At 43.6% G+C, this 21,014-nt stretch overlaps 1 protein-coding gene across 6 annotated transcripts in view; it reads left to right on the top strand.

The window, feature by feature from the left end:
• ADAM22 (ADAM metallopeptidase domain 22) overlaps positions 1-21,014 on the top strand; it is a 419,533-nt gene that overhangs the window by 210,846 nt on the left and 187,673 nt on the right. For all 6 annotated transcript variants that reach the window (XM_073629692.1, XM_073629695.1, XM_073629694.1 and 3 more), the window contains exon 6: positions 4,605-4,668. In XM_073629692.1, coding sequence (XP_073485793.1) covers positions 4,605-4,668 — 64 coding nt within the window. The remainder of the gene's footprint in view (positions 1-4,604; positions 4,669-21,014) is intronic.

A 21,014-nucleotide genomic window follows, 5' to 3' on the forward strand; every position in this document is an offset into this window, starting at 1 on the left:
AAATTTCAAATTATCGTTCTATTCTCTTATTTTATTCTATTTATTCTATTCTTTTCTCCTCTAATCTATTCTATTCAAATTTATTCTATTCAAATTTCGGAAGACAGTTATATTCTTTCTATTTTATTTTATTCTATTCTATTTTCTATTCTTTTATTGTCTATTCTGTTCTGTTTTACTCTATTCTATTATTTTATATTCTATTCTATTTTATTCTGTTCTTGTTTTCAAATTTGATTTCAAATTCAATTCAAATTTTGTTTCGTTATTTCAGATTCATTGAAATTCATTACTATTGTAATTCTGAAATTCGAATAATTTGTCCAAATTTCAGTTCGGAACACAATGAACCAGTGCTTCCATCTACTCCTGGTCTTCCTTCGGGTTCTCTAACTATTTGATTGGCCTGGCCTGGATGATTTAAATGCAAAAGAGTTACTTCCCCCGGCACAGAACTTTACTGAGACTGTACATCTATAGATAAAAAGGGAATTACACAGTGTCCTGTTTCAAATACTTTTTTATGCATTGTCATATCTCCTTAGACTCAGTCTGACTTGGCACCATCCACAGGCATCCTAACTCTTCAATAAGACACAGAAATTGAATCCAATGTAATTTTACTTCAGCTGATTTCAGAGGCTAATTTTCCAGTTTTTTGAAGTGTAAGACAATTACTTTTCTTATCCCCGTCTCTGTAAATATCTAACACTGACTGTGGGAACATGAAAAAAGTGGTGAGGGTCTAGTTAGGACTAAACTAAGTAGCACTAAACAGGAGTTGCAGTGTCACAAAACCACCACTAGATGTCAACATACTACAGAAAACCGATAATCTCATATCATTCAATACAATACATACAAAATGCATGAAAATGGGGCAGTCTCTCTTGCAATACAGAAAGCAGCCTTTTAGCACTTTGCTAAGAAAATACTTTATTTCCACTTTAGGGTCCATCTTTTGCATATTGATTAATAAAAAAATGTGCATTTAATAATAATTGGATATTGTGTATTGTATAATCCTGTATAATAATAACTTAATATTTTTTTGCACTATGGCAAAGCATTAAGGCTGGGTTCACATAAATGCGAATTGTATGCGTTTTTACCGCTTCAGTCCCAGAAGATTTTACCCCCTTCCTGACCAGAGCACTTTTTGCGATTCGGCACTGCGTCGCTTTAACCAACAATTGCGCGGGCGTGCGACGTTGCACCCAAACAAAATTGACGTCCTTTTTTTCCCACAAATGGAGCTTTCTTTTGGTGGTATTTGATCACCTCTGTGGTTTTTATTTTTTACGCTATAAACAAAAAAAGAGCGACAATTTAGAAAAAAATGCAATATTTTTTACTTTTTGCTATAATAAATATCCCCCCAAAAATATATAAAAAAAACATTTTTTTCCTCAGTTTAGGCCGATACGTATTCTTCTACATATTTTTGGTAAAAAAAAAATCGCAATAAGCATATATTGATTTGCGCAAAAGTTATAGCATCTACAAAATAGGGGATAGTTTTATGGCATTTTTATTATTATTTTTTTATTAGTAATGGCGATCTGCGATTGTTATTGTGACTGCGACATTATGGCGGGCACATTGAACACTTTTGACACTATTTTGGGACCATTGTCATTTATACAGCGATCAGATCAGTACAGCGTGACGCGGGCACGGTCACGCTGTATGCGGCGGCGTGGGCGACTGCTAGCCCCACTTCTTAAAGGGAACGTACAGGTATGCCCATTTGCCCACCGCTGCCATTGTGCCGACGTATATTGGCATGCGGCAGTCGGCAAGTGGTTAATGTAACCGGTATACACATGGGCGGGCGGCCGCAGTGCGGTTTTGAAAAGGGTCCTGTGCATTTTTGGGTCTGGTTCAGGTGTGAATTCAGGTAAAAATTTGCACCTGAACCAATGAACAGAAACGCACTGGACTCTGGACTGCAAACCTTAGCCGCATATATGTGAATGTAGCCTAACTGTGGATCACAGGTGCAATGCTCAGGCTTCTGCATACTATTCCTTTAACCACAGATCTGTACCAAAGTACAGGCCCTCTGTTATGGGGCTGGAGGAAGTATCAATGGACTCTGAGTTCAGTGAAGTCACAGCACTTGTGCTCCATTGAGAACTACGTGGTGGCAGATGGGACTTGTACTTTGACTTGACTTGAGCGCTGAATTTAAAAAAAACAAACGAAGGGAGCCAGCAGGTAGAGGATCATCTGGATTCTTGGAGGGGGCGGTTTGAGGGTGGTGGGCAGTGCACTGTGACTGTGTTTCATGTTACTCCCGAAATATAAATTTAACATGGTAAGAAAGGTGGATTTCTCTTTTTAAAGTGGAAGTAAACTCTCCTATCATTTTCAGCCAAGGAAGCAGCTATCTTGGCCGCTATTTAATCTTCAACTGCCATGGTGCTGCACATGTGATCAGTTGTGACACCAGCCATTGGATGGTTTGACAGTTTGAGAGCACAACCAATGTGACAGGCACATTCCTGGCACGTACCAGGGATGCAACTGTTTTTAAACTGTTAAATTGACAGGTTTACTTCCTCTTTAAGTGATTCTAAAGGAAAGATTTTTTTTATTTTTTTTTTAAATAACAAACATTTTAAACTTACCTGCTCTGTGCAATGGTTTTGCACAAAGCAGCCCCAATCCTCTTCTTTTTGAGTCCACCCTGACGGCAGTCCTGGCTCCTCCCCCCTGCCGAGTGCCCCCAATAGAAAGCCTCATTGGGCAGGAAGGGGCAGACAGCAAACACTAAAGGCCCATCGTATGTTCTGTTCTCTGAAGAAAGAAAAATGTTCTCTATGTTTGCACAGAGCTCCCTCATAAAACTCCCAATGGACAAAAGAAGCATGACTAAATACTTCATAGGTTCATCTAGAGCAGGGGTCTCAAACTGGTGGCCTTCCAGCTGTTGCGAAACTACAAGTCCCATGAGGCATTGCAAGGCTGACAGTTACAAGCATGACTCCCACAGGCAGAGGCATGATGGGACTTGTAGTTTTGCAACAGCTGGATGGCCACCAGTTTGAGACCCCTGATCTAGAGGGTAGGTGTTTTTGATCAAAAGAGAACCTGTCAGCCACTGGTACATGTAGGGGCTGTTACCATGGTTCTGCAATGAGCTGGCATCATTTGATAGCAATCAACACAAACCCTAGTCCCATTCAGCCTTGAGGAGAACAACTGGTCCTGGACCAAGGAGGAAGTCGGGGACAGCATTGGAGCGTAGAGAGGGTAAGTAGAATCTTACAAGCCATCGTCAATGCACTGTACACTGGACAACTATGTGGCAGATGAGGTTTAATGTTGACAAATGTAAAGTTATGCACTTGGGGGCTAAGAATATGCATGCATCATACATCCTAGAGGGAGTACAACTGGAGGAATCCATAGTGGAGAAGGATCTGGGGGTTTTGGTAGCTCATAAGCTTAATAATATCATGCAATGCCAAGCTGCGGTTTCCAAAGCAAGCAAAGTCCTTTCTTGTATTGAGAGGTATGGACTCCAGAGAGAGAGAGAGAGATATAATGTTGCCCTTGTACAAATCATTAGTAAGACCTCATCTGGAATATGCAGTTCAGTTTTGGGTGCCAGTTCACAAAAAGGATATCGGGGAACTGGAGAAAGTGCAGAGTAGAGAAACCACATTGGGCATCCCATAATCCCTTACCCTATCCAAGTTATTATCCCCTATATAAAACAACAAAAACAAGCCAAAGACTGATTTTCTGTGTCTGGATGAAAGAAGGAAATGTGGTATGATGGGCTGTGCAGTAGTGCTACATTAAAGGAGAAGTCCAGCCTAAGCTCGTTTTGCACTCCTGTGACACGTTTTCAGCAGAGTGCGGTCTGAAATCCGCTCTCTGCTGACATCACACACATCAGTCCAGACACCGCACCATCCCGACTCTGGGAGTCTGGATCCGCCAGGTGCCTGGACCGATGGTCGTCTCAGCGAGCCACTGGGACGGCCGCTCCCCGCCCCTCCACAGCTCATCGCTCCAATGAGCGTGGAAGAGTAGAGCAGGAGAGATGCTGATTGACAGGCAGCAGCTCTCTGCTCCGGGAGCCAAGAGACCTGAGCCATTGGCGGTGTTCGATGTCACGGTTCTCAGTGCAGGAGGCGGCGGGGGACCGCTGCTGCATTCACCTAAGTAAGTATGATTATGGGGATTTTTTTTTTCTCCCCCATGCTTCTCTTTTAATTTAACTGGATACTAGTATTTACAGGTAAAGTTAATCCAGGGAATATCCGATTGCCTCTGGGGGGAGATCAGGAAGGATTTTTTCCCTCTGCTGGAGCAAATTGGATCATGCTTTATTGGGGGTTTTTTTGCCTTCTTCTGGAACAACTCTGCGCATAGGATTATATATATATATATATATATATATATATATATATATATATATATATATATATATATATATATATATGGAGGTTTTCTATTTGTGTGTGTTTTCTTTTTTTATGTTGATTGAACTAGATGGACTTGTGTCTTTTTTCAGCCAGATTAGCTATGTAACTATGTCTTCAGATGGTATACCAATAAGGATCCTTTCTATTTTCTTCTCCCCACAGCGGGATGTTCTGCGATGGGAATCACACATATCTCATCGAGCCTGGAGAGAACTACAACCCAAACGTAAGTCTTAAGCAACTTCTTTTTTTTTTTAATCTATAGATGGGCTTCACACTTCATTACTGGTGAAATCCACACCCTTCAGCCCTAAGGTTGCTGCAGGCGGGAAGAAAGCTTTTCTTCCCAGGATGCCTTTTAGCGCCATCACTATGAACCACATAAAAGCAGAAATAAACTGCACAGGTATGTTGGGATCCCCAGGAGCTTTTGCCATAATGTGCAAGGATGATGAGTTTCTTTGCACCCTTTGGCACACTTGCCTTCAGCAATGCAACAGCCATGGATCCCCCTTTTTACTGGGGCTTTCATCTTCTTGTGGCCATCTTCAGGGTTCAGAGCCTTTGGCCTCCTGCTTGGCTTGGATGATGTAACTCCTGCACACATACATGGTGCTTACTTCATTCTGGCACAGAATCTTGCTGGGTATGTACACTGAGCTGCGCATGCATGGCTCACTGTACACTCAGAAAGGACAAAAAAATAAAAATCCGACAGGTAGGGGAAAAACAAGGCTTTACATTTGCTCTCCAATAGTGTTGCAGTGCACCAATAGGTCAGGGCTTTTGTTTTGGCCATGTATATGTTTGGTTTGCTTTTCGAAGTTGAAGGTAATGTGGACTCAAAAAAAGAGGTACCTGACCAGTATGGTGATCTTCATAGTGCAGCGAGGGGGTGACACAGGAATCCGCATAGTAGGATCACCCTGTATTTAACTGTATGATTGGCATTTGGCTTTGAATTGAAAGTATGACATGGTGCACCCATATTGTTTACCTTTAAAACTATTTTTTTGTGTAACTTTTACATCGCTGCTCTTTCATATTTGTTTTGTATTAAATACAGAAATGTGTAGATTAGCCACTAGATGGAGTGCTTTGTTCTCAATGAGCTGGCTGTCTTTGGGATCTTAACACCGCACAATGTGTGTGCAACAGCAGTGTGTTTTGACGCATTGATGCATACTGTATAGTGTTTCTGTGCACTGAACTGCAAAAAAAAAAAAAAAAAAAAAAAAAAAAAAAAGCAGGATGTCTTTGGTGTGAACTGGGCACATAGATGGTGATCGTACTTGCTGTGTCCTTGGGTTTAGCCTGCATTGATCAGCTAAGATTAATGGACTAGGTGTGAATGAGCCCTTGGAGGTCTGCCATATATAAATGTGCGCGTTCTGGAGTGACATAGGGGTTACCTTCAATGTAATGGGACACTTCAATCCCCAGTGTAAGGGGCATTCTTACCATTCATCAGTTTGGGGGGCCCTTCTCTCAATGATCATCATTCTACAGGGGGCCCTTCTTCACTGACCTCCAATGTAAGGCCCCAGCCTACTGACCATCAATTGAGGAAAATTTTTCCCACCGAATATCACTGTGATGGGTACCTTCTTCCAATGACTAACAATCTACAGGGCCCTACTTCACTGACCCCCCCAAGGTAAGGGGGCACTTCAGTGACCTCCAACATAAGATGCCTTGCCAAGTGACCACCATTGTAAGGGGCCCTCCCTCACTGACCACCATGAAAACGATACAGTTTCTGAATTAATTTTTTTGGCCAAATTACTGCTTATTTCATTTTTACAACTGAAAATAAACATGCATGATTCCTTATTGTTTTAATAATGCTTATATGTCAGCTTACTGTTCATGCTAATGATTTCTGAGCTGTAGATATAGTAATTATTAACTGGGGTTCCCTGAGAGCTAAACATTATTTCAAGGGTTCCTCCGTGTTAATAATAAGCTTGAAAATCTTTCCACATTTATCCAAAAAAACAAAAAACATTCAGATGAAGTTAGGCTTTACTTTTCCTGTGGATCACAGGAGTGCAGGTCATTCAGCACTCCTGTGATTAATTTTCAGCAGACAGTGGGCTGAAGCCTGCTGTCGGCTGACGTCACTGACCCAGTCCAGGCTGGGGCAAAATTGCGACATTGAAGTCAGGATCCACCCACATGCCTGGGCCGTCACCTGGCTCAGCCTCTCAGCAAGCCGCTGAGAGCCTGAGCCGGATGCTCCCGCCCCCTCCACAGCCCAGCACTCCAGTGAGCGAGGAAGAACCAGAGCTGAGAGCGGTGACTGACAGTCGCCATCTCTCTGCTTGGGGAGCTGTGAGAACCGAGCGATCAGCAGTGTTTAATTGCTCAGGTCTCAGCATTGGAGCTGGCCGGAGACCGATGCTGCATCCACCTAAGCAAGTATGATTCTGGAAAAAAAGAAAAAAATGAAACCCCATACTTCTCTTTTAAGCATCTCACTACAAAATGTAGTTAAATGCTGAAATACAAAAAAACAGAAACGAATAACCAAACAAGCCTTGTCTCGGTCCATAGATACAAAAACAGAGTGAGCATATAAAGAGCATTTTACTTGATACAGCTAGTCTCCTACACGCATATTTACCAACATCATACATGTAGCAGTTATTGGTGATAGTGGGGTTAGAACTACACCACATGTCCTATACCTTTCCATATATCCAAGGGCACCTCCTATGTTCATACAGGACTTTCATGTAAGGTAACATTTGATTAAGGGCGTGAAGCCATTGGGGAATAGATGGAGGGGATGGATGCATCCACTTAATGGCAATTTGCTTTTGGGATAAAAACAGTTTCGTGAAAAAATGTCCTGGTGTGCCTAGGCCATTGTTCTTTATCTAGCAACCCAAGAAGACATAATTCTGGTGTAAGTGCTACTGGCGTGGAGAGAAGTTTACTACTTGTGACCAGTAAGGTACATTGACGGACAGGACCAGATTAAGTGGGTAAAGTTAGCCCCAGGATGACCACATCGCAAACAATTTGAGGTGCTGACCCTGCCCAAAGCTAACAGGCCTATGTCTTTGCAGAAACTAAGTTAGGCTTTAAATAAGCAAATACCTGTGCTTTATTATTAGTGGCAAAAGAAAATGTTTTGTGAAAGTATCAGGCCATATTCCCCCCTTTTGCATTTAAGGCTATGTTCACACATATATGTGTTTTTTTTTTTTTTTGTGCATTTTGCATTTAGCAGAACCATACCAGACTACAGTCCATTTAACCACTTTAGGTCCACCTTATAGCAGTTTTACTGCTAAAGGACGGCCCCTGTGCATATACACGTGATCCAACACTTCCAAGTAGGGGACGCATAAGTGCATCACCGACAGCTCACTTCCACTGTCTTTACACAGCGGAAGTTGATCGGCGGGTGTCCCTGCAAACCAGGGAATAAATGTAATCTCTTCCTCTTGTGAAACACTGGTTAGGCACACATTTAACCCTTTGATCGCCCCTGATGTTTAACCCCTTCCCAGCCAGTGTCAAGGGGGCCCCCAGATCCTGACCCCCCCCTTCCTATGTGAATGAGTAGCCCTACTTATTCACCAAAAAAAAAGTGTCAAAAATAAAGAGACAGTTTTTGACAATTCCTTTACTAAACCCCCCCCCCCAAAAAAAATGTCCCCCGTAGTACTTCAGGGAACATTATTAAAGAAAAGCAAAAGCAAAGGAATTTTCAAAAACAATGTGTGAGAAGACTCATACATGTGTGCTTTTTGACACTACTCATTCACATTAGAGGGGCTTCCAGATTCTGATAAGCCCCCCACCCACAGACCCCCACAACCATCGGCCAGGGTTGTGGGGACGAGGCCTTTTTTTTTTCTTTAAACACTTTTAATGGCTGCATTTATTTGGTTTACAATCACTTGTAAAGTCATCGGCTGTTAATGCCGCAGCGGCTGCCCACTCTCTAACAACTGGCTATTCTCTGTTCGTTAAGGAGAAAAAAAAGTGCAAAAATGCATGTTCAAAAATGCGTCGGAAAACCGCATCAACCACATGGATGTAAACCTAGCTTTAACCAGTTGCCGCACGCACACCGTCATACGATGTCGCAGAGTTTAAGTGGTGATATCTGAATGATGCCTGCACTTACAGGCATCATTCAGATATTATTTTTTTCCTAGCTGGCGATTCCCTGCACTGCAAAAACAATCATAGTGGCTGTTCAGCCGCTTGATCTTACAGGTGGCGCGAGGGGACACAATCGGCGAGCCAGAGAATGACTCGGCCAGTGGCGGAAGTTTACCATAGAGAATCCGGCGGGCCAGATGGCCCCCAGAAGTCTCTATGACCTATTGGGGGCCGGTCGCAATGTTAGGATGTCACGCCTGGCCTCTGCATTTGAAAAAAATGCCGCCACCTCGGCTGGGAGGCCGAGATCGTTTTTTTTTTTTTTTTTTCTTTATTATTCCAGGCTTTCCATCCTAGAGGTGAGATCTGGGGATTTACAGACCCCAGATCTCACTGTAAAAAGAGGACCTGTCATGCCATATTCCTATTACAAAGGGATGTTTACATTCCTTGTAATAGCGAACTTATACGTAGATTGCGCCCACATATGTAAAAGGTGTTCAAACCACATGTAAGGTATCACCATGAACGTTAGAGCAAGATCATTAATTCTACCACTAGACCTCCTCTATAACTCTAAACGGGTAACCTGTAAAAAAGATTAAAGCATCGCCTATGGGGATTTTTAAGTACCGAAGTTTGGCGCCATTCCACGAGTGTGCACAATTTTAAAGCTTGACGTGTTAGGTATCTATTTACTCAGCGTAACATCAGCTTTCACATTATGTGAAAAAATTTGGCTAACTTTACTGTTTTGTTTTAATGCATGAAACGTTTGAAAAACTAGCTGTGCAAATACCGTGCGGGATAAAAAGTTGCAACGACCATTTTATTCCCTAGGATCTCTGCTGAAAAAACAAAACATACATAATGTTTGCGGGTTCTGAGTAATTTTCTAGCAAAACACAGCTTTTTTTCATCATACTTACCTGTAAAATCCTTTTCTTTGAGTACATAATGGGACACAGAGTTAGGCTGATATTCATTACCTGCTGGGTTATACTTCATCTCCAGGTGCATGGACACTGGCAGACTAAAAGGTCTTTAGACAGGAAGTGATCCCTATATAACCCCTCCAATACAGGAAGTACTTCAGTTTTGTAGGATCTCTGTGTCCCATAATGTACTCAAAGAAAGGGATTTTACAAGTATGACGAAAAAAAATCCTATTTTCTTTTTCATACATCATGAGACACAGAGTTAGGCTAATATTCATTACCTGCTGGGACGTCCCAGAGCAATAGCCTTGAGGGGAGGGAGACACCCTGCCAAACAATAGTCATCAGACCTTATACGGCAGCCTGCAGTAGACTGTGGCCTAAAGCCGAATCCTCAGCTGCTCGAACATCCACTTGATAAAATTTTGTGAACTTATGCACTGAAGACCAGGTAAGCAGCCTTACAAATCTGAGCCACAAATACCTGATGGTGAAAAGCCCAGGAGGTTCCCACACCCCTGGTAGAATGAGCCCTTACCCTAAAAAAGAGGAGCTTTACGTTTCAGACCGTTGGCCTGAGTAATCAATTGACGGACCCAATTGGCTATGGAAGCCTTGGAAGCTGCCTGCCCCTTCTTGGATCCTTTTGGTAAAACAAAAAAGGAGTCTGATCCTCGGATGTCCACAGATCTAGACAAATAAACCTTGACTGCCCAGACAACGTCCAAGGAATGCAGTCATCTCTCTTCCGCCAAATGAGGCTGAGAGAAATAAATAATGTCCTGTATTAAATGAAAGGCTGACACCACTTTTGGCAAAAAGAGTGGAACAGGTCGTAATACAACCCTGTCGTGGTGAAGGATCAAATATGGTTCCCTGCACGAAAGGGCTGCCAACTCCGATACCCTTCTAGCCGAGGTGATGGCCATTAGGAAGGCTAGCTTGCGTGACAGCAAGTCTAATGAAATTTCCTTGATAGGTTCAAATGGTTGTTTCTGTAACAGACAGCACCAAGTTCAAGCCCCAAAGACGCATTGGTGACCTAATGGGGGTAGCAAGCGAGTTGGCCCCTGCATAAAGGTTCGGACCAGTGAATGGGAGGTTAAAGGCCTTTGGAAGAATACTGATAGGGCCGAAACTTGACCTCTGATTAGCTTTGAGTACAATCTGATTTCCACAGCTGACTGTAGAAAAGTGAGAATTCTCCCAATCACTTATTTCCGAGGAAGCCATTTTTTGGCTTCACACCAAGCAATATAAAAGTCTTCCAGTGACAGCTTTTCTAGCATTCACTAGGGTAGACACCACTGGTCCCGAGATGCCACGGTCCTTTAACACCCTGGCTTCAATAGCCATCCTGTCAAATTTAGAGACTGTAAATTGGGGTGGAATATAGGACCTTGAGACAGTAGATCAGGGCGACGTGGAAGCGTCTATGGCCCGTCTATTGTCAGTCTCACAATCTCCGGAAACCAGGTCTTTCTGGGCCAGGCTGGTGCCACCAGAATGAATGGAACCCCCTCTCTCCGAATCCTGCGCAACAAATGTGGAAGGAGAGGGATTGGAGGGAAAGCATAAACCACGGAGTACTGGCTCCATGGAACTAACAGAGCATCTGCTCCAATTGCCAGAGGATCTCTTGTTTGGGACAAACTGCTGTAGCTTGTTGTTGAACATGGATGCCAGTAGGTCGACCTCTGGCCATCCCCAAACGTTGGCACATTTCCTGGAACACCCCTGGGTATAGGGACCATTCCTCCGGGCAGATCTGCTGGCGGCTGAGATAATCCCCTTTAGGGTCACTCCCCAGCCTGAGAGGCTGGCATCTGTAGTCAGTACTCTTCAAGTTACCGGGATTCTGATCCTGCAACCACCAGTTTAGGCTTAAGCGTGCCTGAGGGAAATACAGTGGGGACGGAAAGTATACAGACCCCCTTAAATTTTTTACTCTTTGTTATATTGCATCCATTTGCTAAAATCATTTAAGTTCATTTTTTTCCTCATTAATGTACACACAGCAACCCATATTGACAGAAAAACACAGAATTGTTGACATTTTTGCAGATTTATTAAAAAAGAAAAACTGAAATATCACATGGTATTCAGACGCTTTGCTCAGTATTTAGTAGAAGCACCCTTTTGATCTAATACAGGCATGAGTCTTTTTGGGAAAGAAGCAACAAGTTTTTCACACCTGGATTTGGGGATCCTCTGCCATTCCTCCTTGCAGATCCTCTCCAGTTCTGTCAGGTTGGATGGTAAACGGTGGACAGCCATTTTTAGGTCTCTCCAGAGATGCTCAATTGGGTTTAAGTCAGGGCTCTGGCTGGGCCATTCAACAACAGTCACGGAGTTGTTGTGAAGCCACTCCTTCGTTATTTTAGCTGTGTGCTTAGGGTCATTATCTTGTTGGAAGGTAAACCTTTGGCCCAGTCTGAGGTCCTGAGCACTCTGGAGAAGGTTTTCATCCAGGATATCCCTGTACTTGGCATTCATCTTTTGCTCATTTGCAACCAGTCGTCCTGTCCCTGCAGCTGAAAACACCCCCACAGCATGATGCTGCCACCACCATTCTTCACTGTTGGGACTGTATTGCACAGGTGATGAGCAGTGTCTGGTTTTCTCCACACATACCGCTTAGAATTAAGGCCAAAAAGTTCTATCTTGGTCTCATCAGACCAGAGAATCTTATTTCTCACCATCTTGGAGTCCTTCAGGTGTTTTTTTTTAGCAAACTCCATGCAGGCTTTCATGTGTCTTGCACTGAGGAGAGGCTACCGTCGGGCCACTCTGCCGTATAGCCCCAACTGGTGGAGGGCTGCAGTGATGGTTGACTTTCTACAATTTTCTCCCATCTCCGGACTGCATCTCTGGAGCTCAGCCACAGTGATCTTTGGGTTCTTCCTTACCTCTCTCACCAAGGCTCTTCTCCCTTGATAGCTCAGTTTGGCCGGGCGGCCAGCTCTAGGAAGGGTTCTGGTCATCCCAAACGTCTTCCATTTAAGGATTATGGAGGCCACTGTGCTCTTAGGAACCTTAAGTGCAGCAGAATTTGTTTTGTAACCTTTGGCCAGATCTGTGCCTTGCCACAATTCTGTCTCTGAGCTCTTCAGGCAGTTCATTTGACCTCATGATTCTCATTTGCTCTGACATGCACTGTGAGCTGTAAGGTCTTATATAGACAGGTGTGTGGCTTTCCTAATCAGGTCCAATCGTATAATCTAACACAGCTGGACTCAAATGAAGGTGTAGAACCATCTCAAGGATGATCAGAAGAAATGGACAGCACTTGAGTTAAATATATGAGTGTTACAGCAAAGGGTCTGAATACTTAGGACCATGTGATATTTCAGTTTTTCTTTTTTAATAAATCTGCAAAAATGTTAACAATTCTGTGTTTTTCTGTCAATATGGGGTGCTGTGTGTATATTAATGAGGAAAAAAATGAACTTAAATGATTTTAGCAAATGGCTGCAATAATAACAAAGAGTGAAAAATTTAAGGGGGTCTGAATACTTTCCGCCCCCACTGTAAGAACATTAGATACTCAGGGGCTTGTCCTCTTCTGTTCTAAGCCAACAAGATGTCTTGTTGTAAAGGCCTGGAATGGAACTGGGCATAGGGCACTGCCTCGAAGGAGGATACCATTCTCCCTAGAAGACTCATACAGAGTCGAATGGAGGGTTGTCTGGTGCCCCTTATCTGATGCACCTGATCCTTCAGGGCACAGATCCTTGCGGGTGGGAAGAATACTCTTGCTTGGACCGTATCTAGAATCAGACCTAAATACTTTAGACTTTGAGCTGGTTTCAAGGCTGACTTTTCTGTATTTATGATCCAGCCTAAGCTTTTCAAATACAGCACTGTGCATGTTCTGTTCTGTTCTAGAGCCTGTAATGAGTGATCTCTGAGCAGCAGGTCATCCATATAACCGAGCACCAGGATCCCTTGGGCCCTTAAAAGACCCAGTACTGGTGCTGGGAACTTTGTGAACACCCGGGGAACTGTAGCAAGCCTGAAGGGTAGAGCCACAAACGGAAAATGACGTTCCTCTACTGCAAATCGTAGGAACCTCTGATGAGGCTGAAAGATAGGTTACGTGTAAATACGTGTCTTTTATATCAATGGAGGCTACTACTGAGTGGACAGACTCCATCTAAAAGGACTGTATCAGTAGATACTTGTTCAGGGATCTTAGGTCCAAAATGGGCCTTGTGTCCCCGTTTGGTTTTTGAACCGTAAACCGGTTCGAGTAAAACCCTGTGCCCCTTTCGCATACAGGAACCTCTACAATCACTCCTTGATGCACTAAATGATGTAGTGCCTGAAGCAATAAGAATCTTTTCAGAGGATCCAAGAGCATGCTGGATCTTAAAAACCTCTGGGGGGAACCCCCCGCAACTCCAGCTTGTAACCGTGGGATATAGTTGAGGTGCCCCTTTCGTCTTGAATTCTTGTTCTCCAAATGTCTGCAAAGTGCAGCAGCCTTTCCCCCACCCAATGGAGTGGGGGTATCCCCTCAAAAGGAGGGTTTGGTGCTGGGTTTAGAAGAATTTTGAACCCAGGGCTTTTTCTGGCCCTGGCCTTGCCCTTGGTCCTAGCGCCCTGTTGACGGCAGAACTGCCTTGGCACTGAGACATTTGAGGAAGCAGTCCCTGAGGTTTTAAAACAAGGGACTGGTGCTTTTCTTCACAGGAAGTAGAGAACTCTTCCCTCTGGAAATCTTTTGGATATATTTATCCAAATGATCACTGAATAAACGTTCCCCATGAAAGGGGAAAAATAACTTTTTACAAGGTAAAAACCCGGCTAGGGCCGAGGACAGTTCATCCTTGGTGATAAAGGGTGAAGCAGCAGCGTTGACTGTTGGCGCAATACCAGATAGGCTCAGATTGCCTGGAAGCCTCTGGTCTTTCAGGGGATACAACACTAGGGATACGACTAGGTTCATCAGGAACTACTGACGACATAGATGTGCCTTTCCCTGTAGTGTTAGTCCCGCTCCTCTTTTTTTAATACATTTACTAGCCACCAAAAGAGAGTACCTGGGTGTAGTATTAACACACCTCAGAAGGGAGACCCTTTAATTGGGCTCACCAAGCCCCTATGCAACAATTCGGCTAAGCACCTTTAGCCTGCCAAGCAACACCTGGTGACTCACGTGACCCGGGTAAGAAGTGAACCACTGCAAATGCCTGGTTCAGAGCCTGCTCTGTGTCCCACAACTGCCTTCTGGAAGCACCGCGTGCTTGGCATACACAGCTTAAATAAGCTGGCTGTGCGTCGCGCTTGCGCACGCACATGGTCCCGGCGAACTGGCATGGCTGTATTCGTGTATGACGCAATTCTTCATACACCCAGATACAGGCTACGGTGCATGTGCGGCGAAGCCGTGTGCACCATGGCCACCAAACAAACTGCTGAGCCCAGCAGCGCTCTTGTGAATGCATGTGTGCCATGGTGAACCAAGTTGAAATGGCGCACCATCGTGCGCCATCATACAGGTAAAAACAGCCAGACACAGGAAAAAAAAAAAAGGGGAGTACAGTTTGCAAACACCCACATCTAGCCCAAAATTCCCCCGTATGGTCACCGCACACAGGTGTCCAGCCTCTAGCTAGCTTGACTGATTGTAACAATCACTGGGATGCCCCACAATAAGTAAATAAGGTTTCACTTACCCATCCAGGCACAGAGCAGCTTAGAAACAAAGAGCCTAAACTTCACCCTTCACGGCGGGTTCGTCACTTGAGGACCTTCAAGAACTAAATACCCTTTTCATGTTTAGGGTCCACTCCCTTGGACCTGTACAACACCCTGCAGGAATGCCTTAGCACTGTGGTGTCCAGGATTCCACTTCGCAGGGTCCAGCGCCCGGAGGCCGCATTACAGGCAAAACCTTGCAGGATCTTGAGTCTTCTTTGCAAGGCTCGGGTACCATTTATCCAAGCATATAGAGCCTGTGTCAAATGGATCCGATCAGTCAATCCCTTGATTCATTTAAGAAATGTTTGTGGGACTAGAGACCTGGAGATAAGAGAGATCAAACAACCGTGCCATCCACCTTGCAGACACTGGTAAAAAACTGAAGTACTTCCTGTATGGGGGGGGGGGGGGGGGGTGGTTATATAGGGGATCACTTCCTGTCTAAAGATCTTTAGTCTACCAGTGTCTAAGGATGAGCTCAGGAACATGTGCAGAGCCCGCCAGGAAGTCGGCACTGCACAGCACTAATCACAGGCAGTGAGACATTTTCCTGATCCGCGGCTGCAGAAATCGAGAAATGTCTCACTGCCTGTGATTAGCGCTGTGCAGTGCCGACTTCCTGGCGGGCTCTACACGTGCTGGTTGCGAACACACCTGAGCTCATCCTTACCAGTGTCCATTCACCTGGAGATGTATAACCCAGCAGGTAATGAATATTAGCCTATGTCCCATGATGTATGAAAAAGAAAAAAATATGATTTTAACATGTAGGAGTGTCAGAATTGGCCCGGTAGGCAAGTATTTAATGCACTTCAACATATGCACAAGGGTTAACAATTGTTTTATTTGGTGCTATTTATCCCTGTGCAACGTGTTGACGCACATAGTCTTTGTTTTCGATGCATTAATGCACGTTATAGGGCCTATTAATGGCAGTGGAAGGACATGAACATGCATGATTGTAGGTAACCAGAATAAAACGCATAAAACATGAACACTGCAAGCTGTTCACAACAACCTTATTCAAAACAGTGTTCAATCATTTATAATAAAAAGGCGAGACTCAGGTCAGTCATTCAAAAATGTTTAATTTCACCTATTCATAAAAATACATCAAAACGCCACATGACCGGCATGTAAACATCGACAGAAAGTACCAAATTTAAGCGCACCAATAGTGAGAATACCAAACCATCACTTCGAAAATAATATTCAGTAGATATATCTATAGGGAGGCATAGAAAGTTCAAATTGAATGTATTTTTTTTTCCCTCAATTCCAAGTGCATTATAATATGATGTGCTTTAATGTATTGCAAACTTATATACCTTTTAGGCCCAATTTTCAAAGAGAACACACCTAGAAAAAGAAAGAAAAGAAGAAAAAAAAAAATGGGATTTAAAAAATTAAACATTGCTAGACAAATATGCTTACTATTGTGTCAAAGCTTTCTGAACTGAGCCCTACCGCGTTTGTTTTACAGTACATATATTAAAGGAATAGTCCAACTTTTGACACATTAAAAAAATGCATTCATATTAAAAGAAAAATGTGTATTTAATATTTTTTTACCTTCAAGCATGCAGATCATTGCATCCACAATTATGTGACATGTACAGGTTTACATCCCATCCTCAGGTCTGTAGGCTGAAAGAAGTAAACAAAGGACTACAAGCGTGGTGACATCCTCGCACTTGTGCTCCATTGAGATCTACAGATCCCTCTGCCAATGCTGGAAGATGGGACTTGTAGTCTCTCCATTCAGATTCACATTAGTGCAGGGGGGCACCCCCAATTCAGGTAAGTGAGAGGGTGGTTTGAGGGTGAGAGGGTTGTGAAATGTGACCCTGCTTTATGTACACCCTAAATATGGTGTAACATGAAAAATGGTCCCAAATGGTGAACTTTGCCTTTTAAAGTTTTGTACCTACCTAGAGATGTTGCCAATCTAGTTTAGAGATGTATTGTCCAAGCCTTCACAAATCGCGTGAAGCTCGTTGCCCAAAAAGTAGCAGGAGCTTGTTTTCAGGCAACAAACAATGCATAGGGCAGCTCATTCAAGTGAATGAGCTGCCCTATGCGACACGCAGGATCGTGTGAAAATCGTGATGTCAAAATCGCACTCTCATTCCCACTACGAGAGAATGGGAACGGGGCCTTAATGAGTATGTTAAAAAGACACTCCAGCAAACACCACTGCTTTATCTGTGCAGCGGGTCCTTCCCCTAACATGCAATAGATGTGTAGTTCTGGAGGGGAAGAACTCATCTCCCATTATACTGATGGAGAATGCAGTCTTACTCCCTGCTGCTGATTGGCTGACTACTTGGGTGCATCCTTCTTGGCTGACCTGAAACTGAACTCCTGAAGCATCACAGATCACAATCTCAGAAAGAGCTTACTGTTAAGGAAAACCACTTAGGAGCAATATAGCTGGGCAGGAATTACTGAACGCTACTTCCAGGGACCATTCGTACCTAAAGCAGAACTTCCACTTTAGAGTGAAGTTCCGCTTTATGTCCTTCACCCTCCCCCTTCTTTTGGAACTTTTTTTTTGGGGGGGGGTAGGTACCCTCTCCCACTTCCAGTTGAACCCATTCCCCCTTAGACATGAAGGCTGGTAAAGAACCGCCCTGGGCAAGGATGGCGCTCGACTCTTTTTTTCAAAACAGAGTGAAGAACCACCATGTATGGCAAAGCACCTGCTCTATGTGCAATGCTATTCCTTGTAAATGGCATGTAATGCATTGTACAGTAGAGTACAACAGCTCCTCACAACTCCTATACCATACATTGTGTTGCACTGCACTTGGGAACAAGTAGGGTGATGCACTGGCTGGCCATTCATTAAAAGAGAAGTACAGTATGGGAATGTTTTTTTGTTTTTTTTTGCAGAATTTTACTTACCTAGGTGGATGCTGCATCTGTCCCCCGCCGTCTCTAAGGGCCCTTTCACATTGGGGCGGCGTCAGTGGTAAAGCGCCGCTATTGTAAGCTATTGCTTTACCGTCTGTATTCGGCCGCTAGCGGGGCAGTTTTACCCCCCGCTAGCGGCTGAGAAAGGGTTAATAACCACCGCAAAGCGCCTCTGCAGAGGCGCTTTGCCAGCGGTATAACCGCGCTGTCCCATTGATTTCAATGGGCAGGAGCGATATATACTCTGCTCCAAAGATGGTGCTAGCAGGACTTTTTTTCCTGTCCTGCTAGCGCACCGCTCGTGTGAAAGCCCCGAGGGCTTTCACACTGGATACAAAGCAGCAGCACTTTCGGGTCGGTTTGCAGGCACTATTATTAGTGCAATAGCGCCTGCAAACCGTCCCAGTGTGAAAGGGCCCCAACTCTGAGAAACAAAAGATCAAACACTGCCAATCCCTCAGTTCTTAGAGCTCCCTGAGCAGAAAGCTGGTGACTATCAGTCACCGGCTCTCTGCCCCCCCCCCCCCCTCACTGAAGTGCTGGGCTGTGAAGGCCGGGTGCCCTGCAGGCATGTGGGGCGTATCCAGACCATATGGTTGCGACTCTGCAAAGGCAACCGAGTGTGGGCTTTAGCCCGCTGTCTGCTGAAAATGGATCACTAGAGTGCAGACCAAAAACGGCACTCCTGTGATCCACAGGAAAAGTACAGCCAAAGGAGCTTTTGCTGGACTTCTCCATTAAAAACAGTCCTCCCTACTGCATGCATTAAAGCGGAACTACGTTGGAGCACCACAATCCAAACACACTATTTAATTCATTTTTAATATTTAAGGCAAACTCCCCCCCCTCCAAGTTTAACACAAGTAAATGAGATATACTTTCCTATCTATTTAACAAATGCTAGCATGAGGATTAAAAATGACCAATGTTGCTGCAACAGATTGCTTTAGTGTGAACGGGTCATGAATGTTGGCTGCCCATATCGGAAGGGGTCCAATACTTTAAGCCCTGTACACACAATCAGAAAATCATACGAAAAATACCGATTCCGGAGCGATCGTACGATAATCTGATCGTTGGTACAGAGCTTTCGAGAGCCAATCAGGACAGTTTATCCGATATCATCTGATCAGACATGCACAAAAATTTTTTTTGTATGATGCGAGATCGTACGATTTTTGTTTAATCAGTACAGTTGTCGTTCAAAAATGCAATACAAGTATACTACAAAACACGACATCACTTCGGAATTTTTATTGTGTCGTACGAGAATTTCCATGACTTTAACGCTTCAGGTTCGATCTCAGATTAGCATGCAAAAAAAAAAAATAAAAACGATTGTTCGTCCGATAATTTCATCATGTGTACCAGGCATTAGAGTCACTGGCCTGAAGCAAGGAGACAGATCAACATTTATGGAAATTCCCAAAGGCAGAGGCGTTTTAATTCCTTCATGCGCTTCCACTGATTTCACTGGACCTCCTGTGCTCAGTGGAGGTTCTGGACATACATGTACTTTTTTTTTTTTTTTTTTTAAATGTTCTCATCTGTTATAATGCATTAGGTGTGAACTGGCCCTTAACCCAAATCCCTGAAATGTTGTGGAGGTTCTGAAACAAACGGAATCCCATATAACTTATTTCCTGGAGCGTACAAAAAAAAAACAAAAACATAAACATTTAAAATCATTTGTAGCAGTAAATTTTGATGATGTTTGGTGCTCCGCTTTAAATCAGTGTGTGAACGGGTGTGCTCCTTTATGGGCTTAATAAAAATACCCCGGTCTGTGCTGAGCAGAGAAAACCAACGTAAAAATCCTTGTTTTGGTGCAAAAATTACACTCATTTACAGACTTATGGCTTTTAGAAGTTTACACAGATAAACTCACACTGCACGATTTTGCGGGTGCGATTTCATGTAAACATGAGGTCTATGGACCTCAAATCACATCAAAGTCGGACCAAAGTAGGTGCGACTTGAAGTCGCACAGATATGAACGGTACTCATTGGAAATCATGGGGTACGACTTCTAATGTGACTTTGCACTCCCAAGTCACACAAGTGTGAAAGAGGCCTAATGACTAGAATATGCATTTATTCTGACCACTGCATTAGTTTACACACACACACACACACACACACGTATGTGGATAAATTATGACAGTAAGCTCCTCCCTGAACACAGGTATGGGCCATCTTTTGTTATGCCTCTGAACGCTGCTCAGAAGTATGAACACTATGTGAATGGCTGTAAATACAGCTGCCTTCAGGAGGCATAAGAAAGAAAAAAAATGCCTCTTAGGCTCCATACACACTAGTGTTTTTTTTAAGTACCTAGAAGCTATTAGCATTTTTTTTCTGCTCCTAGAAGCTAAATAGGATAACACTATGTGTCCATGCACACTACTTTAGGCTATTAGCATTTCTTGAGCTTCAGCATCTAGGAGCAGAGAAAAAAAAAAAAAAAAAAAAAGTTGAGTTTTTAGGAGCGTTTGTCCAACAGAAAAAAAACGCGGAATGCTCCTAAAACGCGCCTAACAGCTTTTTTTTTTTTTTTTTTTTTTTTTTTGTGTATTTATTCATTTCAGGTACTTCTATAGCGCTGTCAATTTCCAGTGCTTTACATATATTGTACATTCACATCGGTCCCTGCCCTCAAGGAGCTTACAATCTAAAGTCCCTAACTCACATTCATACATACACATATTAGGGCCAATTTAGACGAGCCAAATGACCTACCAGCATGTTTTTGTAGCGTGGGAGGAAACCCACACAGGCACAGGGAGAACATCCAAACACCAGGCAGATGGTGTCGTGGTCGGGATTCCAGCCTGTGACCCTTTTGCTGCTAGGCGAAAGTGCTACCCACTACACCACTGTGCCACCCACA

The sequence above is a fragment of the Aquarana catesbeiana genome, linkage group LG05 (genome assembly GCF_042186555.1).
Source record: "Aquarana catesbeiana isolate 2022-GZ linkage group LG05, ASM4218655v1, whole genome shotgun sequence".
NCBI lineage: Eukaryota > Metazoa > Chordata > Amphibia > Anura > Ranidae > Aquarana > Aquarana catesbeiana.